Raw genomic sequence first — 16,341 nt, forward strand, 5'->3', positions numbered from 1 at the left:
AGCACAAGAAAAAGCTTGTACTACTAATACATTTCAGGAATCTGCAGCCAACATTAAACACATGGTAGTATCTCCTTTAAGCCCTAACAGTAACATGATGTATAGAGACATCAGTGGATCAAACCATCATTTTTATAATTCACCTTTACAAATGTACATTCATCCATGAAGAGAAACAGTCTTTGAAATCAAGATGATTTACTCTACACATCAGAAGGAAAGTCAGAAACTAAATCTTAGCAACAAGTGTTTTCTTTATTAGGGTAACTTCTTTCTGCAAGTTTGGGTCAGTACATGATAAAGCCCTCAGCCCCACCTACACACAATTGAAGTTGTTGCAAAAAGCTTTGAAATTCAGCCACGGGACTGCATTGACATAATAAATCCTTCGCTACTTACACAGACAACAATAAAATAGTGAGCACAACTTAAAATCTGGTTTGTTTAAAAAATGAACAATAAAAAAAAAAAAATCCAAGGCAACATTTATTCAGACTATTACCACAGTCCTTAGAGAATACGCTTTTGAAACATGGCTTCATCCAGGGATCTTAAGTGCTCTTCTTCTCCTCGAAAATGATGTTTGCTGTTGCTTTTTTGGCTGGAAAATACAATAAGAAGTACAGTTTGTTAGTAATTGAATTGACACTGCCACCCCAAAAAAAAAAAAAAAGGATAACATGCCAGAAATCATTATTCAATTTTGCAGAAGTAAAACCAGCTGTACTGAAAACAGGAGGGCTTTTTAAATAGTGTTACCAAACAGCACAGAGCTGGAGAGGAATTAAAGAAGATGAATGTTCACACCCATGTCATGTGATTCACAAAGAGAAAAGCCTGTGCTGATCATCACTATTAATAATGCATTGTATCCTGGTATGGCTGTATTGTCAGACAGTCACCAGTACAAAACGTCTGCGCATTAATGTTTCATAGGCAAAGCTGTATCAGTTACCGTGGCCCCACCTTTTTTCTAATAAACTCTCTTACCAGTTTACTGCACCTTAATGTGTTAGTCAGCACCGTGACCTTCATAAGCCACTGCATGCATAGCAAAAACAATGAAAACAAAAGGTAAAATAGAAACCAAGATAATTCGTTTGCAAGACAACCCAACCAGTCAGCTTACTATCTGATGTGCAGTTAATTGTGACAGAGTGCTCTGACAGTATATTAAGCGCTGTGCACGACAATGAAAGTGATAATTGTGACTAATTTAAATTCCACTGCAAGAATTGGAGAAGATCTGTCACCTCTGAAAAGCAGTATGCAAACAATGGATGGCATACAGACAGAAATACGGATTAAAAGTACAGTTCCTCAGTGCTGCCCACCCTTATAAAGTCCCACAGGCCTCTGGTCACATCCAGGAGAGGATACCCTTTTCCACTTTCATGGCGTCGCTGCCTGTGCGCTTACCCATCAGTAAATATGAAAGAATCATAAACAACAAGGGCACTATAATATATTAAAAGTGGAGCAAGGTGCCCTTACCCTCATTTTTGAATTTGTCAGCAGCTTCCGAAGCCTTGTCTGTAATGTCTTTCGCAAAGCGGTCGATCTTGGCCTCGTTCTTCAGGAAGATGGGACGAATGACCCGTGTGTAGATCTGGACTGAGCCGTTGGAAGGAGTGGGCGCCATGCACCACACCAGGAAAGCGCACTGGAGAGAGAAAAACACAAACAGTCATCCTAAGCTTTTCCCTGCTCAAGGTCAAACACACACACACACACACACATACAACAAAACCGGTTTCCAAAAAATAAAATATACATAAATTAGTAGATGTCCTTGCATTTGCGAGAAGAAGCTTCTTGGATAATTTAATTACTTTTGAAGTAAACTCTCAACAGATCTTCATGTCTTTCAAACATCTCCCAAAAGAAAATTCAGTAATGGCCATAGCCTTGAGAGACCAGATCAAGTTCACTTGCCAAACAGGCTGTGATTGCAAATACACTAAGCTGCTCTTGAGCAATGTGTTTCTCTCTAAATATACCAAACCACACCCAATGCCTGCCAAAGACTGACTCAGTGTGGTCCAGTCCAGCCTCTGAAACATTTGCAGGTGCCAGATCAGTAACACGGTCAGCAGTCTGTGCAGGTGTCCATCTTTATTCATACTGCAATTGGCAACATGCCATGTTTTCTTGCATATCAGCTTAACATGCACGACTCAACAGCAGGGAATGGCTAACTTTCCCTGTTCCTGTTGAACTGAGCAGCCTGACGGTACAAAAACACAGGATTTGTGCAAAATATTGTACATCCCTCTGGCAATTTAAATACAGGCTGCTTTAACAGACTACACAGCCAGACTGGGTTATTTTCAATGCTTGCAATATTAATGCATCATACTGCTAACATACTGCTAAAGTTTGAACAGACTACAGCCATGCAAGGTGTGCTGTGCTTGCAAAGTGGAGTTTAATTCTTATTTTATTTAATTGCAATGGATGTAAATGAAAACATGTTTTCCAGGAACTTAGTGCTTGCAAACTCTCTGAGTAGGTGCTCATGTGAAGTGCAGCTCACTATTGGTCAATTAGTCTCTCTAGTTAGTAACTGGGCCCTTACACTGCAGAGCGAGGAATAATCTCTGTATTAACACACTGTTTTGTTCCCAAGAGATACTAAGAACTCTTGATTAAGAATGAACGGTCTCTGTTTAATCAGCCATGTAAGGAATGATTGAATCATGTCTGCACAACAATATGTTTTTTAAATTATTGTTTTTTGGCTGCTAAGCAAAGGCATCGGGTTTCAGGGAAAGCAAAATAATAAAAGGGCATCGAGATTTCAGGTGAAAATATTAAATAATATTCTTATTATTATACCAACTTATTATCACACAAATCTAAAAACAAAAAAACAATAAAACAACAACAACACTGACATTAAAGTGCTGTAGCTCATGCCTGTATACAAAGCAGTACAAAATACATCACATCCTGTGAAGTACTGAAAGCATTTTAAACACAGTGTATTTAGAAAAATATGTAACTATTTACCTACTGATACGTACAATATTGATAGTCAAAACTGGCAGTGCCACCTACACTACTAATATTTACTTCTGCCTTATTCAGCTTTACCATCTATTGCATTTAGATCAACACAGCTTTGATTGTATTTCCTGATAGCTAGATCGCTAGTTACATAGAAGCTAAATGACGAGATGGGTGAAAAGATTATTTCTTGCTCCACTCCCGTGCTAAGCTCTCATACCCACAGATGATCATCTCTGCAGGCAGTCACCTTGCTTAAGCTGCTCCTGTGTCCTGCTGTTTCCATCTGTTTTTTACAAACCTTCAAACTGTATTCTTTCTGTTTTGGGATGGTGAGGACTCAGGTGGCTAAGAGGACGTAACACTAAAAGGTAAGGTAGTATACTGAATAGCTGTATGTCACCATGCTGAGATTGTAGTCCAGTCTATTATCTTTATTATATATAATTTGGGGACTTTATGATGTATTATCATTATTATTATTTGGCAGACACCCTTATCCAGGGCGATTTACAGGCTACTTATTAATGATCTACTTGTTACAAACTAAACAGCGATCTGCCAGATAATCTGTCCATTTCATACATAGATAAAAAGGTTGTCGGCCACAAAAACGCCAAGAAAGACAACAGAATGTTTCATTTCTAAAGTACAGAAGTTCTGGGGTGAAAAAACAAAGTTTGGTACTACAATGTTTTATTGTTATTTAAAAGAACCTTTGCATGCGTTTCAATGTTTACTTAATTCTTTACATATGGAAAAAGATAACGGACACGTCACTGTGACTCTGTGGTCACCCATATCTAATCAAACAGCTTTTTCACTAGAAATTCTCACTTGTCTGTTGCTGGCGTGGTTGGGTTCAGCTTTAATCACGCTCAAGGAGGCCTCAAGCCATCTGGTCTAACAAAGAGCAACTATAATGACAAGACTAGCTGTACTATAGTGTTAGAACAGCACCAGCAGTGAAATATTTTAGAACAGATCTGGTCTTATTCAATTACTATGGAAATGGCATGGATAATTACATAACATTTAAAACGATTTTAAAGAGCATATGACCCTGACGTTTTCAAAACAGTCACAGATTCACAGCCAATTTTTCACAACATAATGACATGTTGAAATATATATAATGCACTGCTTTCATTCAGCGTGTAATGCAATATAACCCCTTTCTCCCTGAAAAGCCCACTCTCTGTAAGCACAGCTGACTGAAGACACGTCACCGATGCACTGCCATCAGTTGCATGGTAGTTCGAATTAAGGGACTGGGAAAAATATAGAACATTTTGATCTGTGAAGATAACATCGGAACAAAGGTTTTAAGCTTCCAGAGTAATTTGGATAGTTAACGGGTATCCACTTTCACGTCATTTATTTTATTGAAAAAGAAGACTGTATCAATACCGTATAGAGCTGTTTTTCTCTTATTTTCATAATATTATTAAAACCAGAAAGAAAAACTGAGACATCATGCTATTGAACGAACTCCAATGCATGATTAAATATAATTTTGTTTTTTAAAATCATTATTATTATTCTTAAAATAAACCATTGTTTGTAATTCTTAACAGTGAAACTCATTTTAGTTTTCACAGTTCTATTAGATTCTTGTTTTCATGTGATTTTCATTAGGGATTCGCACAATAGATACCAAATTCATACATTCAAACAAAATCAAGGCAGTCTGTAATAAGCATTGTTTCAAGAGACAAACAATTTCCTGACAGCCTCTGAGATGCAGCAGAGTCTTAAGTCCTATATCAGACCATATCAATGCAATGTTACAATTTTTATTGCATTTATTCCACTGAAATGTACTGAAGAAATTCAGATATATAATATCCAACATGTGACCCTCAACAAGTGGTGGTAAAACCCAGTTACACATTCCCTTTTACTAATAAAATAGCAATTTGTGATAACTGGTACGGTCGACAGCATTACTCAACAGAAAATCTATTATGTACTTTTTATCTTTATTTATCTTTTATTTTTATCTATTATTTAACAAACAATCAGATATGGTTTTCAGTAATGTGTGAAATAACTGACATTTCCCATGATCCTCTGCTCTACTCAGTGGCTGACTGTTCCATTTGTTTTCTATGCAAATATTTATTGTGCACCCTTTCTTGCTTCTAAAAACATAGTAAGACTGGTGTTAAATACACCAAAAAATGTACATTGACAAAGTTAGCCTATATTTTAAATAAGCTAGAGAAGGGTTTAAAGACCACTAAAAAGTTACAGTGATGTTTATTAAAAGATATACAGTGCAGGGGTTCTGCTAATCCTATCACTTGTGTGAAACATCATATACAGCCTAAATCAGCAGCCGCCGAACAGCTTTCCTGTTTCATACTAACCCATAATGCTTATCTGAACTCAGTGTATGAAAAGACAGAAGTTAAAGGTTGTGTGGCTACGTTTGAATAAACTATCTAAATCACATATACACATAAGCTGTTACTGAAATTTGATACAGTATTTTCTGGAGTGCATTTTCACATTTTGAAGCTCAGTTCTGGATGAGTGATAAATATGCAAATACTCATCTCTGAACCAGGGAGCTTCAGACTTGCTTTTCAGCACAAGCTGGTTTACATCGCTGATACTGTATTCTGTAATCCACTATTCTGTCTCCCACAGGCAATTAGTGTTTCTGAGACAAAGCCCTGTTCTTCTTCACGTAACAAAATCAATCATAGATGGATATAATACAATATTGCTTTATAGTTTGCACCAATACATGCTAAAAACACACTTACCACTAAAAACATAAACTGGGAATGTTTAAATATGTTTAAAATATAAGACAAAAGCAGGATGCAGTTTTAAATTCATATTACGTAACACTTCTAACTAATACAAATGTAATCATGGGTAATATCCTTAAAATTGGTGCAGACACTAGACAGTAAATCAATTTAGTAAAAGGCATAAAATAGGTTTACACATTTGTAAACGTTGTATAAGCGAAAGTATTGGGAAATACCAGAAAATGCTTGGATGTTGCAGGAACAGGATAGACAAAACATTATTTTAGGCAACATAAAGGTTTATTTTTCATTTGTATCATTTGTGTTTTTTACATTATAATGTTTGATTATTGGATAAAAACATTATTTAATTGATACAAAAATTTAAACATTTAGCATCTTTACTTTCACTCCTTAAAGAACCACATTTAAATAAAAGCAAACACACTTGCACTAACGAAATAAAAACACTTACCTTTCCCATGTAGTAGAATGGGAACCAAGACAGAAAGATGTCGGCAAAGAATTCAGCCACACAGAAAACCCCATTCACCACCCAGTATGTCAGCCATTTTGTGTCATCCTCTTTGGTTGCACTTTCAATAGCTTTGATCCTGCAAATCAGAGAAAGAAAAGGTAATTCCTTGGGTTTTAAAATATTTATACATCCTCCATTGGCAACACAAAGTGCTTGGCGAAGACATTCACTTCAGTGCGTATGAGGGAACCACATTTAGAAAGGCAAATCGAGTGTCAGAGTGTCATGTTTTCAGCAGGTGTTTCAAAACGAATGTTGGGAAGGTCAGTGTAACGGTCACACGCAGGTTGGCTCATCATTGTTCTGGTTTCATTCTACCTGTGCTCTTAATTAGTTAATTTAAATAATTATTCACTGATCTAAATCTATTACACCCCATTCCTAAACCTAAGGTGACGTTAAAGAGACCTATAAAATCTACTGCATTGTGGCCCTTGAAAACTGTCTGAAGGACACTGAATATTTTGCAATCTCCCCAGTGATTAAATATAAACATTTCTTCACAGGGTGAGGCTACCCCAAATTGTGATCCCGTAATCCATATGTTTTAAGGAAAAGATGACTCACAGAAATTTGTCTGGTAGAGCAATAATTATGAAGTAGATGTACTAGCTACATTTGCAACAACACATCAACAATGCAGCTATTTCTGCATTTTTTAATATTACTTTTGTTTCTTCGATTGTGGGTGCATTTGTAATGTCAAATTCTATGGCTTTACAATCACAGGAAAACCCTGTAAAAATCATAGTGCAGATATGCAGCTGTAAAACATTATAGAATGTATTAGTGGATGTCTCTGGCAGTACATATTTTGGCATCAACAATAAGCCGAGACAACTTTACTGTAGAAGTACTGCATCATAAAAAGGATAATTGCTAATCTAGTTCACTGCACCGCAAATTGAGATTAAGATCTCTTACGTCGTTGCAAAAGCACAGTGTGCCTCAATGGTTCTTCCAGATAATCATAAATTCCCAGGTATAGTAAGCAAAAAAAATGTACAAAACTCCTAATGATGAATGTATCGCTAATGAACGACCTTTAGGCACATGTATTAAATAGAAAACGTTCAGATGGTTCTCAGAAGGGAATTCTCTGAATTCTTCCTGTTCATCCCAAACAAAAGCACAGTGAACTCAGTGCCAGTTTACTGTGCTCATTATTAAACCCTGCTTTAGACAAGTTTCACTCAAGCACTGTTAATTCTCTTAATCTAAGCCAAGGTGCTCCGTCCTATTACTCCAACAACAAGTACCTATTTATCCTGTACCTATTTATAATTGTACTCCACACAAATTAATCTGCAAATTGGAATACCTCTGTTGTGTAACATCTGCTTACAATATAGTTTATTTTACAGTTTCATAATAAAAATTGATTATGACTGCTGATTCATAATTGACTGCTGCTTTACATTGAAACTTGCTATGCACTTTAATATGGCCAGTGGCTACTAATATCTAGGATGATTTATAAGAATGTTAAATTCTCATTTCAGCACTTTATCCGCTGCCCTGGAGAGGGGGGTGCATCCTTAAGGTTGCCATCTGTCTGAAGTCCCTTGCAGCTGCTGCAAAAGGAACAACGACAGGCTTCGATTGTGACTTGCCAAGATGTAGGCCTGAATAAAGTAAAGACATTCTGTAGACTCATGTCTTAAACGGTTGACGTGGTGAGTTGTCATATTTAAGATCTTTTAAACTATCATTCTATTCCTTCACTACAGCAAAAGAAAATCAATTTATCTCCACATACTGTTGTCTTTATGTGACACAGATACCAGTGGTAGAGAGAATGAAAAGGCTAACAACATTTCTGCTGTGGCTTCCGTGGGCAGAAGCATGTGCCACTGAGAAGAGATTTCCTTCCTTGATGCAATTGTTTTTATTATACTTCATTTTTTTTGCATTTTAACAAAACAGCAAGTCTTAGCATTATGACAGTAGTAAATGGATTTAAATAAACAAAAAGACCTATCAGATATTTAACAGCTTAGTAATACTAGAGTGAAACATGACAGCCATGCTTTGTGTTAAGGAAAGCAACTTGTGCTATAATTTTCTTTTACCACCTCAAGCGGTGATTCAGTAAGTACTTCAGGTTTAATCCTTATAGCTGAAATATTAAAGCTTTTCTCCATTCATTTCATGCAGAGTTGCCAAACTATGAAAGCTAAATTGTCCTTGTGCTTGTAGCATGTGGAGTTGACTCATGTTAATGAACACCTTGTGTCTGCCCAGTACAAATGAGTCGATGCATGTGGGTGAATTTGAGTCTGATCAGCACGCAAGCACTTCCGGAGGCATGTACAACTCTATGACAGCATGCATGCTTCACTAAAACTACTACAAGAAAGGGGATCTGCAATATGTAGCCTGATCAATTAAGCTTACATCTCACTGAGACTTTAATTTTGGATACATGTTTCTTTAAACAATTTCTGATGTTGAAATCTGACAACTATGATATGTGCTAGAAAAACAAAAAATGATTTTGATAAAGATATGAATGAACAGAGATTATAACACTTCAGGCCTCACAGACCACATTATCTCAAAATTACACTATGCTTTACAGAAGATGGACAGAATTTTGCAGTTTTGCTGTGTCACTAACTGTGTCTCTGACTAAGAGATTTATCCAAATGCATTTATCAATATCCTGAGCACCTTCTTTTGGTTTAAAATAATTCTATTTTTGTACCTTATAGCATCCTATATTATAGCAGATGATACTTAAAGGTATAGCATATCAACAGAAATTGTTATAATTTGTATTTCACAATCCATTACATTTCCACCACAAAGCATCTCACTTAGCAACAGTACACTCCAACAGTATAAAGAGAAGTCTCTGCTTACTTTGAATTGCAATCAAAACTAACACTGAAGTAAACTGAAGGGTTACGATACTAAATCAATGTAACCTGGGAAATAGTTGGTAAAAATAATTAGTGTAATTACTGAAGTACTGTATTAATTACATTTGCATGTAGTTTACCACAGCAATATAATGCCGCATTTCCCGTGTTTAAGATGTTTTAGTTTTATTCTTTTGCCACTCTTGATAGTATTTTTATTGTGTAAACATAGTCTATGCATCCATATGACTCTTGCACATCAGATCAGAATTTTAATTGATTAGAAAGCAAACTTAAAATTGTTCAGGCTCTCTCCAGGTGGATGGGGATTCTTGGTGCACATCATTTGTTTAAGTCTTGCCACAGATTCTCAAACAGATTAAAGTCTGGGCTTTGACTGGGCCACTCTAGGACATTCACTTTCTTATTTTTAAGCCACTGCAGTGTTGTTTTGGCTATGTGCTTGGGATCATTATCTTGCTAAAATATGAATCTCCATCACAGTCTTTTGCAAAAACAGTTTTTCCTCAATAATGTACCTGTATTTAGCTCAATTATTGCCCTCCACCCTGACAAGCTTCCCAGCCCCTGTCACTGCAAGACATTCCCACAACATGATGCTGCCGCCACCACGCCTCACTGTAGGGATGGTGTTACCTGGGTGATGTCCCAAGTTATTTATTCATTTATGTTTGCAAATTCCCAGCATGATTTTACATGGGCTGGTATTTTCTACTATACTGGCAGGATAGCTAGTCTACCTGGGCAGGAATAAGGTCTCCCTGATTGTTTTGACTGCAGGATTAGGAAGATTAATTAATTAATTGTTAAAAGTCCTGGCATTAAATGGCACCCTGTACTATCACTTAATTAGACATATTCTTAATCTTTGGCAGGGCCAGCATAAATCATCAGCAATACCAACTACACACATCAAAATAAGGTAATAAGCAACTATTAGTTATATGTTTGAATATAAACTTCTATTAGGCCTAATTATATATTTTTATTTGTAGACCATATATTTTGAGGTGTGGGTAAATGTTATTTTGCATTATCTGTACTGGTATATAATAATTTACTTCTAATTCAGTGCTCTCAAAATAAGAATTGATATAATGTACTACACAGAGTTATACAACTAATTTGCATACAAGGTGTGGGGTTTCGCTCAGTCCATTCAAAACACAGAACTGGGTAATGTGTACAACACAGCATTGTAATTTAAAAGGCAGTGTTAATTGGATGAAATGATACAGATAAAACAGAACTACTAACACCACCATCAGAAAAGAGATGTCCTTTATTCATGGTTCAGTGGTAGGCACCAGTAATATTTAATCCCATTCCTTCAGACAACCACATTTTGTCTTTAAATGGAAACTGCAACAACACTGTCACATGGGAACTATGATGTAACCTAAAACCAAAGCAGTGCATAGGTCAGGCAAAATCTATTTTTTAATTGTCAAGCCGCCAGTCTAGATAGGGGCTCTTGGTTATTCCTGTTGGCACAGGGTGGGGCACTTCCTGGTGTTTATTGCAAAAGCCATCAACACCGGCTCCTGTATGTCAGGATAGCAGGTAACACACTCCAGTGCAACTGCACCGTCATTCAGAGCAGACCTTATGGGGACGGTGGCAAAGAGGGCAATGGGATACAGCTGCAAAAAATGTGTTTCGTTTAAGACGATTCAGTTATGATGATTCAACTGACAGAAGTGGTTGATATAACTGAGAAATCTATTTAATAGATATCAAGGTTTAACAAAAAATATATATAATAAGATGGTTTCAATAAAACACATCCAAACCTATCAATATATTGCACATTTTCTTTCTTGGTCATGTCACTCTCTTAAGAAGATATGAAAAACGTCTATCTACTAAATTCAAATAAATATGGATTCACATTAAGATGGATCATTGTCATGCAACCCTTTTGATGAATTTTGAAGATGCATTGTATCATTTTAGTTGTTTTGCACAAGGGGCCTACACCTGCCTACCATTATTATAGCACTCCTGAGAAAGACTAGACCTGTAAGATGCTATGATGTGCTGAGGAAAAACGTGTGAGGGAAGCATGACGTAACCCCAAGTCACGGCCTTGCTTGGTTGAACATGGGTCCTTGGCTGTGGCAGCAGATCGTGTTTCATTTCAATGCAGACAGTACATCATTATAAAAAGATCAACTTACGAGACATATGCAGGATAGACGAATCCAATGAGGTTACACAGCAGAGACGCCCCGTAGCCAATCACAAGGTAAATGGCAATTATGGCAATTGCAACTGGAAAAGAAGAGTCTTTTAGTTCATTTCCATTCCAGTACACATTCAACCACCAAATTACATGAATGAAAACGAGAAGCACATATATCAGGTCGTCGTTCTTGACTGTCTTGCAAAACAGTCTCAATCGTAAGAAATAATGAATCTCTCCTGCAAGTGCCAACAACTGCGTCAATCAACAAACGAAAATCAGCAACAAAGCTATGAAAATGGCATTCGTAGTTCACCAGCAAATACGACATCCGCAACTGGGCTGGATTTCATTCAACGTCTAAGAAAAGGGTCGGCTATGACAGCTCGTTGTGCACATGTGGGTAAATATCAGCTCGGTTATCCGTGTGATCATAATAATTTCATTAAAGCTGGGAATGCTATTTATAGTGGATTCTGCTCCTAACACACTGCTGGCACGCATCCTACGCAGCGGCGCGTTGTTTTCCCCCAGATTTCGTCTTGACTTACCCAGTGCAATGTAGGTCCTATTGACTCCCGTTTTCGCTTCAATCTTCCCCAAGACATCAGTTACGACATTTTTCTCCTTGAGGAAGTTGTCAAATCTTTCTTTTAACCCTGCTGCCATGATTGTTCTCCCCGGATGACTGTGCAGATGACTAAGCCAACTCTCCCCGTCAGAAGTTGCGATGCACTGCAATACTCGGCGCACAGACGGGGCTGCGGGCCGTCAGAGCCACGCCGCGCTGCGCTACGTCACGCATGCGTCTGCGGCCACACCCTGGCCCCGCGTAGGCATTGGTCGTGCTGTGTGGCGTAGTTTTCCGCAGTTCTGCGCTGCTTCGCCAATGGGATTGGTGGGATTGTGCAGAGCTGCGCAGAACTGCGGACATCTGCGTTACAAGAGCGCGATCATTTAGTTAAACGGGTGTTACATCAGCGAGGCGAGGTTAACTTAATACGTATATATTGCATTATCTTAAACAACTATTGAATTGTGCAAAACCAGGAATTCGAGGGAAAAACTGTCACACTGTTTACCTGAAGTGTCTGTTGAAATGTGTTTACCTCCCGTTATCCAGTTTTATACTCTTCTACATGTTAATGGCTGCATTATCTATTAAATCGTAATATTTGACCACCATTTTTAACAAATGTACATGATTTAATTAAAGACAAAACACAGATAAATCCATCTGAGTTTATACTTTAACATCTCTCGATTTGGTGGCCCACATGGGTTTGTACTCTTCGTAGTGTATAGCAGTACACATGTCTGCCTCCACTAAAATGGAAAGATGTGGGCAGCACAACTGGTTCTACTCACCTGGTGAGTTTATCAAGTTATTCATAATCAAAGCACTTGTCTTTTCAGGGAGAAATGAGTTGACTTAATCCATTGCAGGGAGGTTAATAGTTAATCTGAGTGTTGCAACATAGTTCAGCCATGCCTAGAAACCAATACATTTTGAAACCCATTAGAACTTCACAGGTTAGAGAATACATGGGTTGTATAACAAGGATAGATTTTATATTAGTTTTAATCTGATTCCTCCTGAAATGGAGTTACATGTACTTGTACTTTAGAGGAGAGTCGTACAATATTAGACAGCTCTTTGGTGATGAGCAGGATTCAGAGTATAACAAGAGTATAATCAGAGTATATCAATCCAAACCAATGTCCATCCAGTTCCATTTTAGCAGGGAGTCAAATCACCACCTTTCTCATCTTTTTCCACTGTTTTTCTGGATATGGATTTGTACATTCATTTAAAATGGACACAAGACTTCTGCTTATTTTTACACTCTGACTAAAATATTTATTGAACATGTTATTGAAAATTGATCAGTATCATACATATTCCAGGGCAAAATAATGCTGCTTTGAGTTTGGTTGCAAAAATAGAAAAACTGGAATGGCAGCATGTTTCAGACCTCACCCAACTACTCTCCCTGGTATAAGAGGAGTGTGCTGTATGATACATTAGTAAAGGATTTTATTCGTGCAGTAGGAATCACATTCAACAACAATGCAGTCAATTAATGTATATGGTTAACACCAGAGCTGTCCTTATATAATTACTTATTTCAAAAATAGTTTTTGTATATAGGAATTAATCAAAATATTTATCATTAGAAAGACTGTTTTGTTAGGACAACAGCCTTACGTTTGAACACCTAGGCATTGCAGCACCTTACAATGCCAAATAAATACATCATAGTTTGTAGTAGAAACAAATTAGAGTGTATTTAGGGTACAAATATATTTGAACAATGTAAACATTTAGCTTTGAAGTTGAATTACTGTGAAGAAAATCAGACCATTATTTATTTAACACCATTGTTTAGGGACAAAGAATCTGTCAACGTACTTCTGCATTGTTCCATTCAGAGAGCCACTGTATCCATACTGAGAAAAAGAAAACAACTAAAGTTGTGCCACTAAAGAGACTGCTACTCTCTCTGTGGTAAATTTTCAGGAGTTTAACTTTATATACACTGTCTAACTATACATCGATCAGCCATAACACCATGACCACTTACAGGTGAAGTGAATAACACTGATAATCTCGTTATCATGGCACCTGTCAGTGGGTGGGATATATTAGGCAGCAAGTGAACATTTTGTCCTCAAAGTTGATGTGTTAGAAGCAGGAAAAATGGGCAGCGTAAGGATCTGAGCGACTTTGACAAGGGCCAAATTGTGATGGCTAGACGACTGGGTCAGAGCATCTCTGTGCAGTACTGTGGAATGGGAACTGGAAGGTTGTGGGTTCAAATCCTGGGTGTTGTACCCTTGAGCAAGGTACTTCACTTAGATTGTGCCAGTAAAATGTCCAGCTGTATAAATGGGTATAAATAATGTCCAAAACTGCAGGTTAAGAATGTTATGGCTGATCGGTATATATACACTGCCATTTTAAGCAGACCAAATGAACAAAAGCTCTGCCTGAAACCTCTTTGGCCTAAGCCCTGAGTGAATCAAGACTTGATGGATGTAGGTACAAATTATCACTGCATAGACAAAGTAAAGCAAAACAAGCTAGTAACCTTTAGTTAAAACAAACAACTCAGAACAACTAAATATACAAATTCTCCCTCAACATTGTATTTTATGTTACAGATGCAAGTTCCATTAGACAGTTGTCAAATGTCTTTGATATAAGACATTATTTTAATGCTTTAATGTTGAAGAAATGCATGGAACACAGTTATCCTTATAAACATCATATTAACAACACACAGGTATGCATTATACACAGTAATCGAATAATCCTCCAAAAGACATAATGTATAACAAGGGTTGTGGCAGTTTACTTAGGGATTTGTATAGGATATGAAAAGTAGATACAGAAAGTGTCCCTGCAGATTGTACCCAATGCGCCAAGCGGTGTAGCACTGCGGCCACACTGTGTTACACTATACACTCACCTAAAGGATTATTAGGAACACCATACTAATACTGTGTTTGACCCCCTTTCGCCTTCAGAACTGCCTTAATTCTACGTGGCATTGATTCAACAAGGTGCTGAAAGCATTCTTTAGAAATGTTGGCCCATATTGATAGGATAGCATCTTGCAGTTGATGGAGATTTGTGGGATGCACATCCAGGGCACGAAGCTCCCGTTCCACCACATCCCAAAGATGCTCTATTGGGTTGAGATCTGGTGACTGTGGGGGCCAGTTTAGTACAGTGAACTCATTGTCATGTTCAAGAAACCAATTTGAAATGATTCGACCTTTGTGACATGGTGCATTATCCTGCTGGAAGTAGCCATCAGAGGATGGATAAATGGTGGTCATAAAGGGATGGACATGGTCAGAAACAATGCTCAGGTAGGCCGTGGCATTTAAACGATGCCCAATTGGCACTAAGGGGCCTAAAGTGTGCCAAGAAAACATCCCCCACACCATTACACCACCACCACCAGCCTGCACAGTGGTAACAAGGCATGATGGATCCATGTTCTCATTCTGTTTACGCCAAATTCTGACTCTACCATCTGAATGTCTCAACAGAAATCGAGACTCATCAGACCAGGCAACATTTTTCCAGTCTTCAACTGTCCAATTTTGGAGAGCTTGTGCAAATTGTAGCCTCTTTTTCCTATTTGTAGTGGAGATGAGTGGTACCCGGTGGGGTCTTCTGCTGTTGTAGCCCATCCGCCTCAAGGTTGTACGTGTTGTGGTTTCACAAATGCTTTCCTGCATACCTCGGTTGTAACGAGTGGTTATTTCAGTCAAAGTTGCTCTTCTATCAGCTTGAATCAGTCGGCCCATTCTCCTCTGACCTCTAGCATCAACAAGGCATTTTCGCCCACAGGACTGCCACATACTGGATGTTTTTCCCTTTTCACACCATTCTTTGTAAACCCTAGAAATGGTTGTGCGTGAAAATCCCAGTAACTGAGCAGATTGTGAAATACTCAGACCGGCCCGTCTGGCACCAACAACCATGCCACGCTCAAAATTGCTTAAATCACCTTTCTTTCCCATTCAGACATTCAGTTTGGAGTTCAGGAGATTGTCTTGACCAGGACCACACCCCTAAATGCATTGAAGCAACTGCCATGTGATTGGTTGGTTAGATAATTGCATTAATGAGAAATTGAACAGGTGTTCCTAATAATCCTTTAGGTGAGTGTATAGCGCCATGTGCCCTCCCGACACCCGCATCCTGCGCTTTCAACTTTGGCGCGTTGCTTCCTTCAGCGCATGCGTCACCGATGAGCCCCTGCGATCACCGGACTGTGGTTAAAGTCACCAGGTGGCGGTGGAGTGAATTCCACTCACCGAGAAAAAAACCGAGGAGACTCACCATAAACATTAAGGACAACATGGCTGCCAACTTTGTTTTGTTTAGGGGACACCAAAATTAAAATAAAATTAGAGCCAGGGGCCACACAGTCCTACCGA

The 16,341-nt window shown here is 38.1% G+C and overlaps 1 protein-coding gene across 1 annotated transcript; it reads right to left on the reverse strand.

The window, feature by feature from the left end:
• Nucleotides 1–236: 236 nt before the first annotated feature.
• reep5 (receptor accessory protein 5) lies at nt 237–12,137 on the reverse strand. The gene is made up of 5 exons (XM_066711279.1): nt 11,934–12,137; nt 11,378–11,471; nt 6,250–6,388; nt 1,495–1,663; nt 237–601 (listed from the first exon to the last, which is right to left on the reverse strand). Exons 1-5 carry the CDS (start codon nt 12,049–12,051, stop codon nt 552–554), a joined length of 570 nt encoding a protein of 189 aa, XP_066567376.1. The 5' UTR covers nt 12,052–12,137; the 3' UTR covers nt 237–551.
• Between the last annotated feature and the right edge of the window lie 4,204 nt (nt 12,138–16,341).

Source organism: Amia ocellicauda, chromosome 8 (genome assembly GCF_036373705.1).
Source record: "Amia ocellicauda isolate fAmiCal2 chromosome 8, fAmiCal2.hap1, whole genome shotgun sequence".
NCBI classification, from domain to species: Eukaryota; Metazoa; Chordata; class Actinopteri; order Amiiformes; family Amiidae; genus Amia; species Amia ocellicauda.

What these genes read in the sequence shown, in the direction of transcription:
- reep5 (XM_066711279.1), bottom strand. Translation starts at nt 12,051, where the DNA reads ATGGCAGCAGGGTTAAAAGAAAGATTTGACAACTTCCTCAAGGAGAAA. An exon ending in CATTCTACTACATGGGAAAG is followed by an intron (nt 1,664 to 6,249) that starts GTAAGTGTTTTT and finishes TTCTCTCTCCAG; the next exon opens with TGCGCTTTCCTGGTGTGGTG. An exon ending in TGACAAATTCAAAAATGAGG is followed by an intron (nt 602 to 1,494) that starts GTAAGGGCACCT and finishes TGTATTTTCCAG; the next exon opens with CCAAAAAAGCAACAGCAAAC.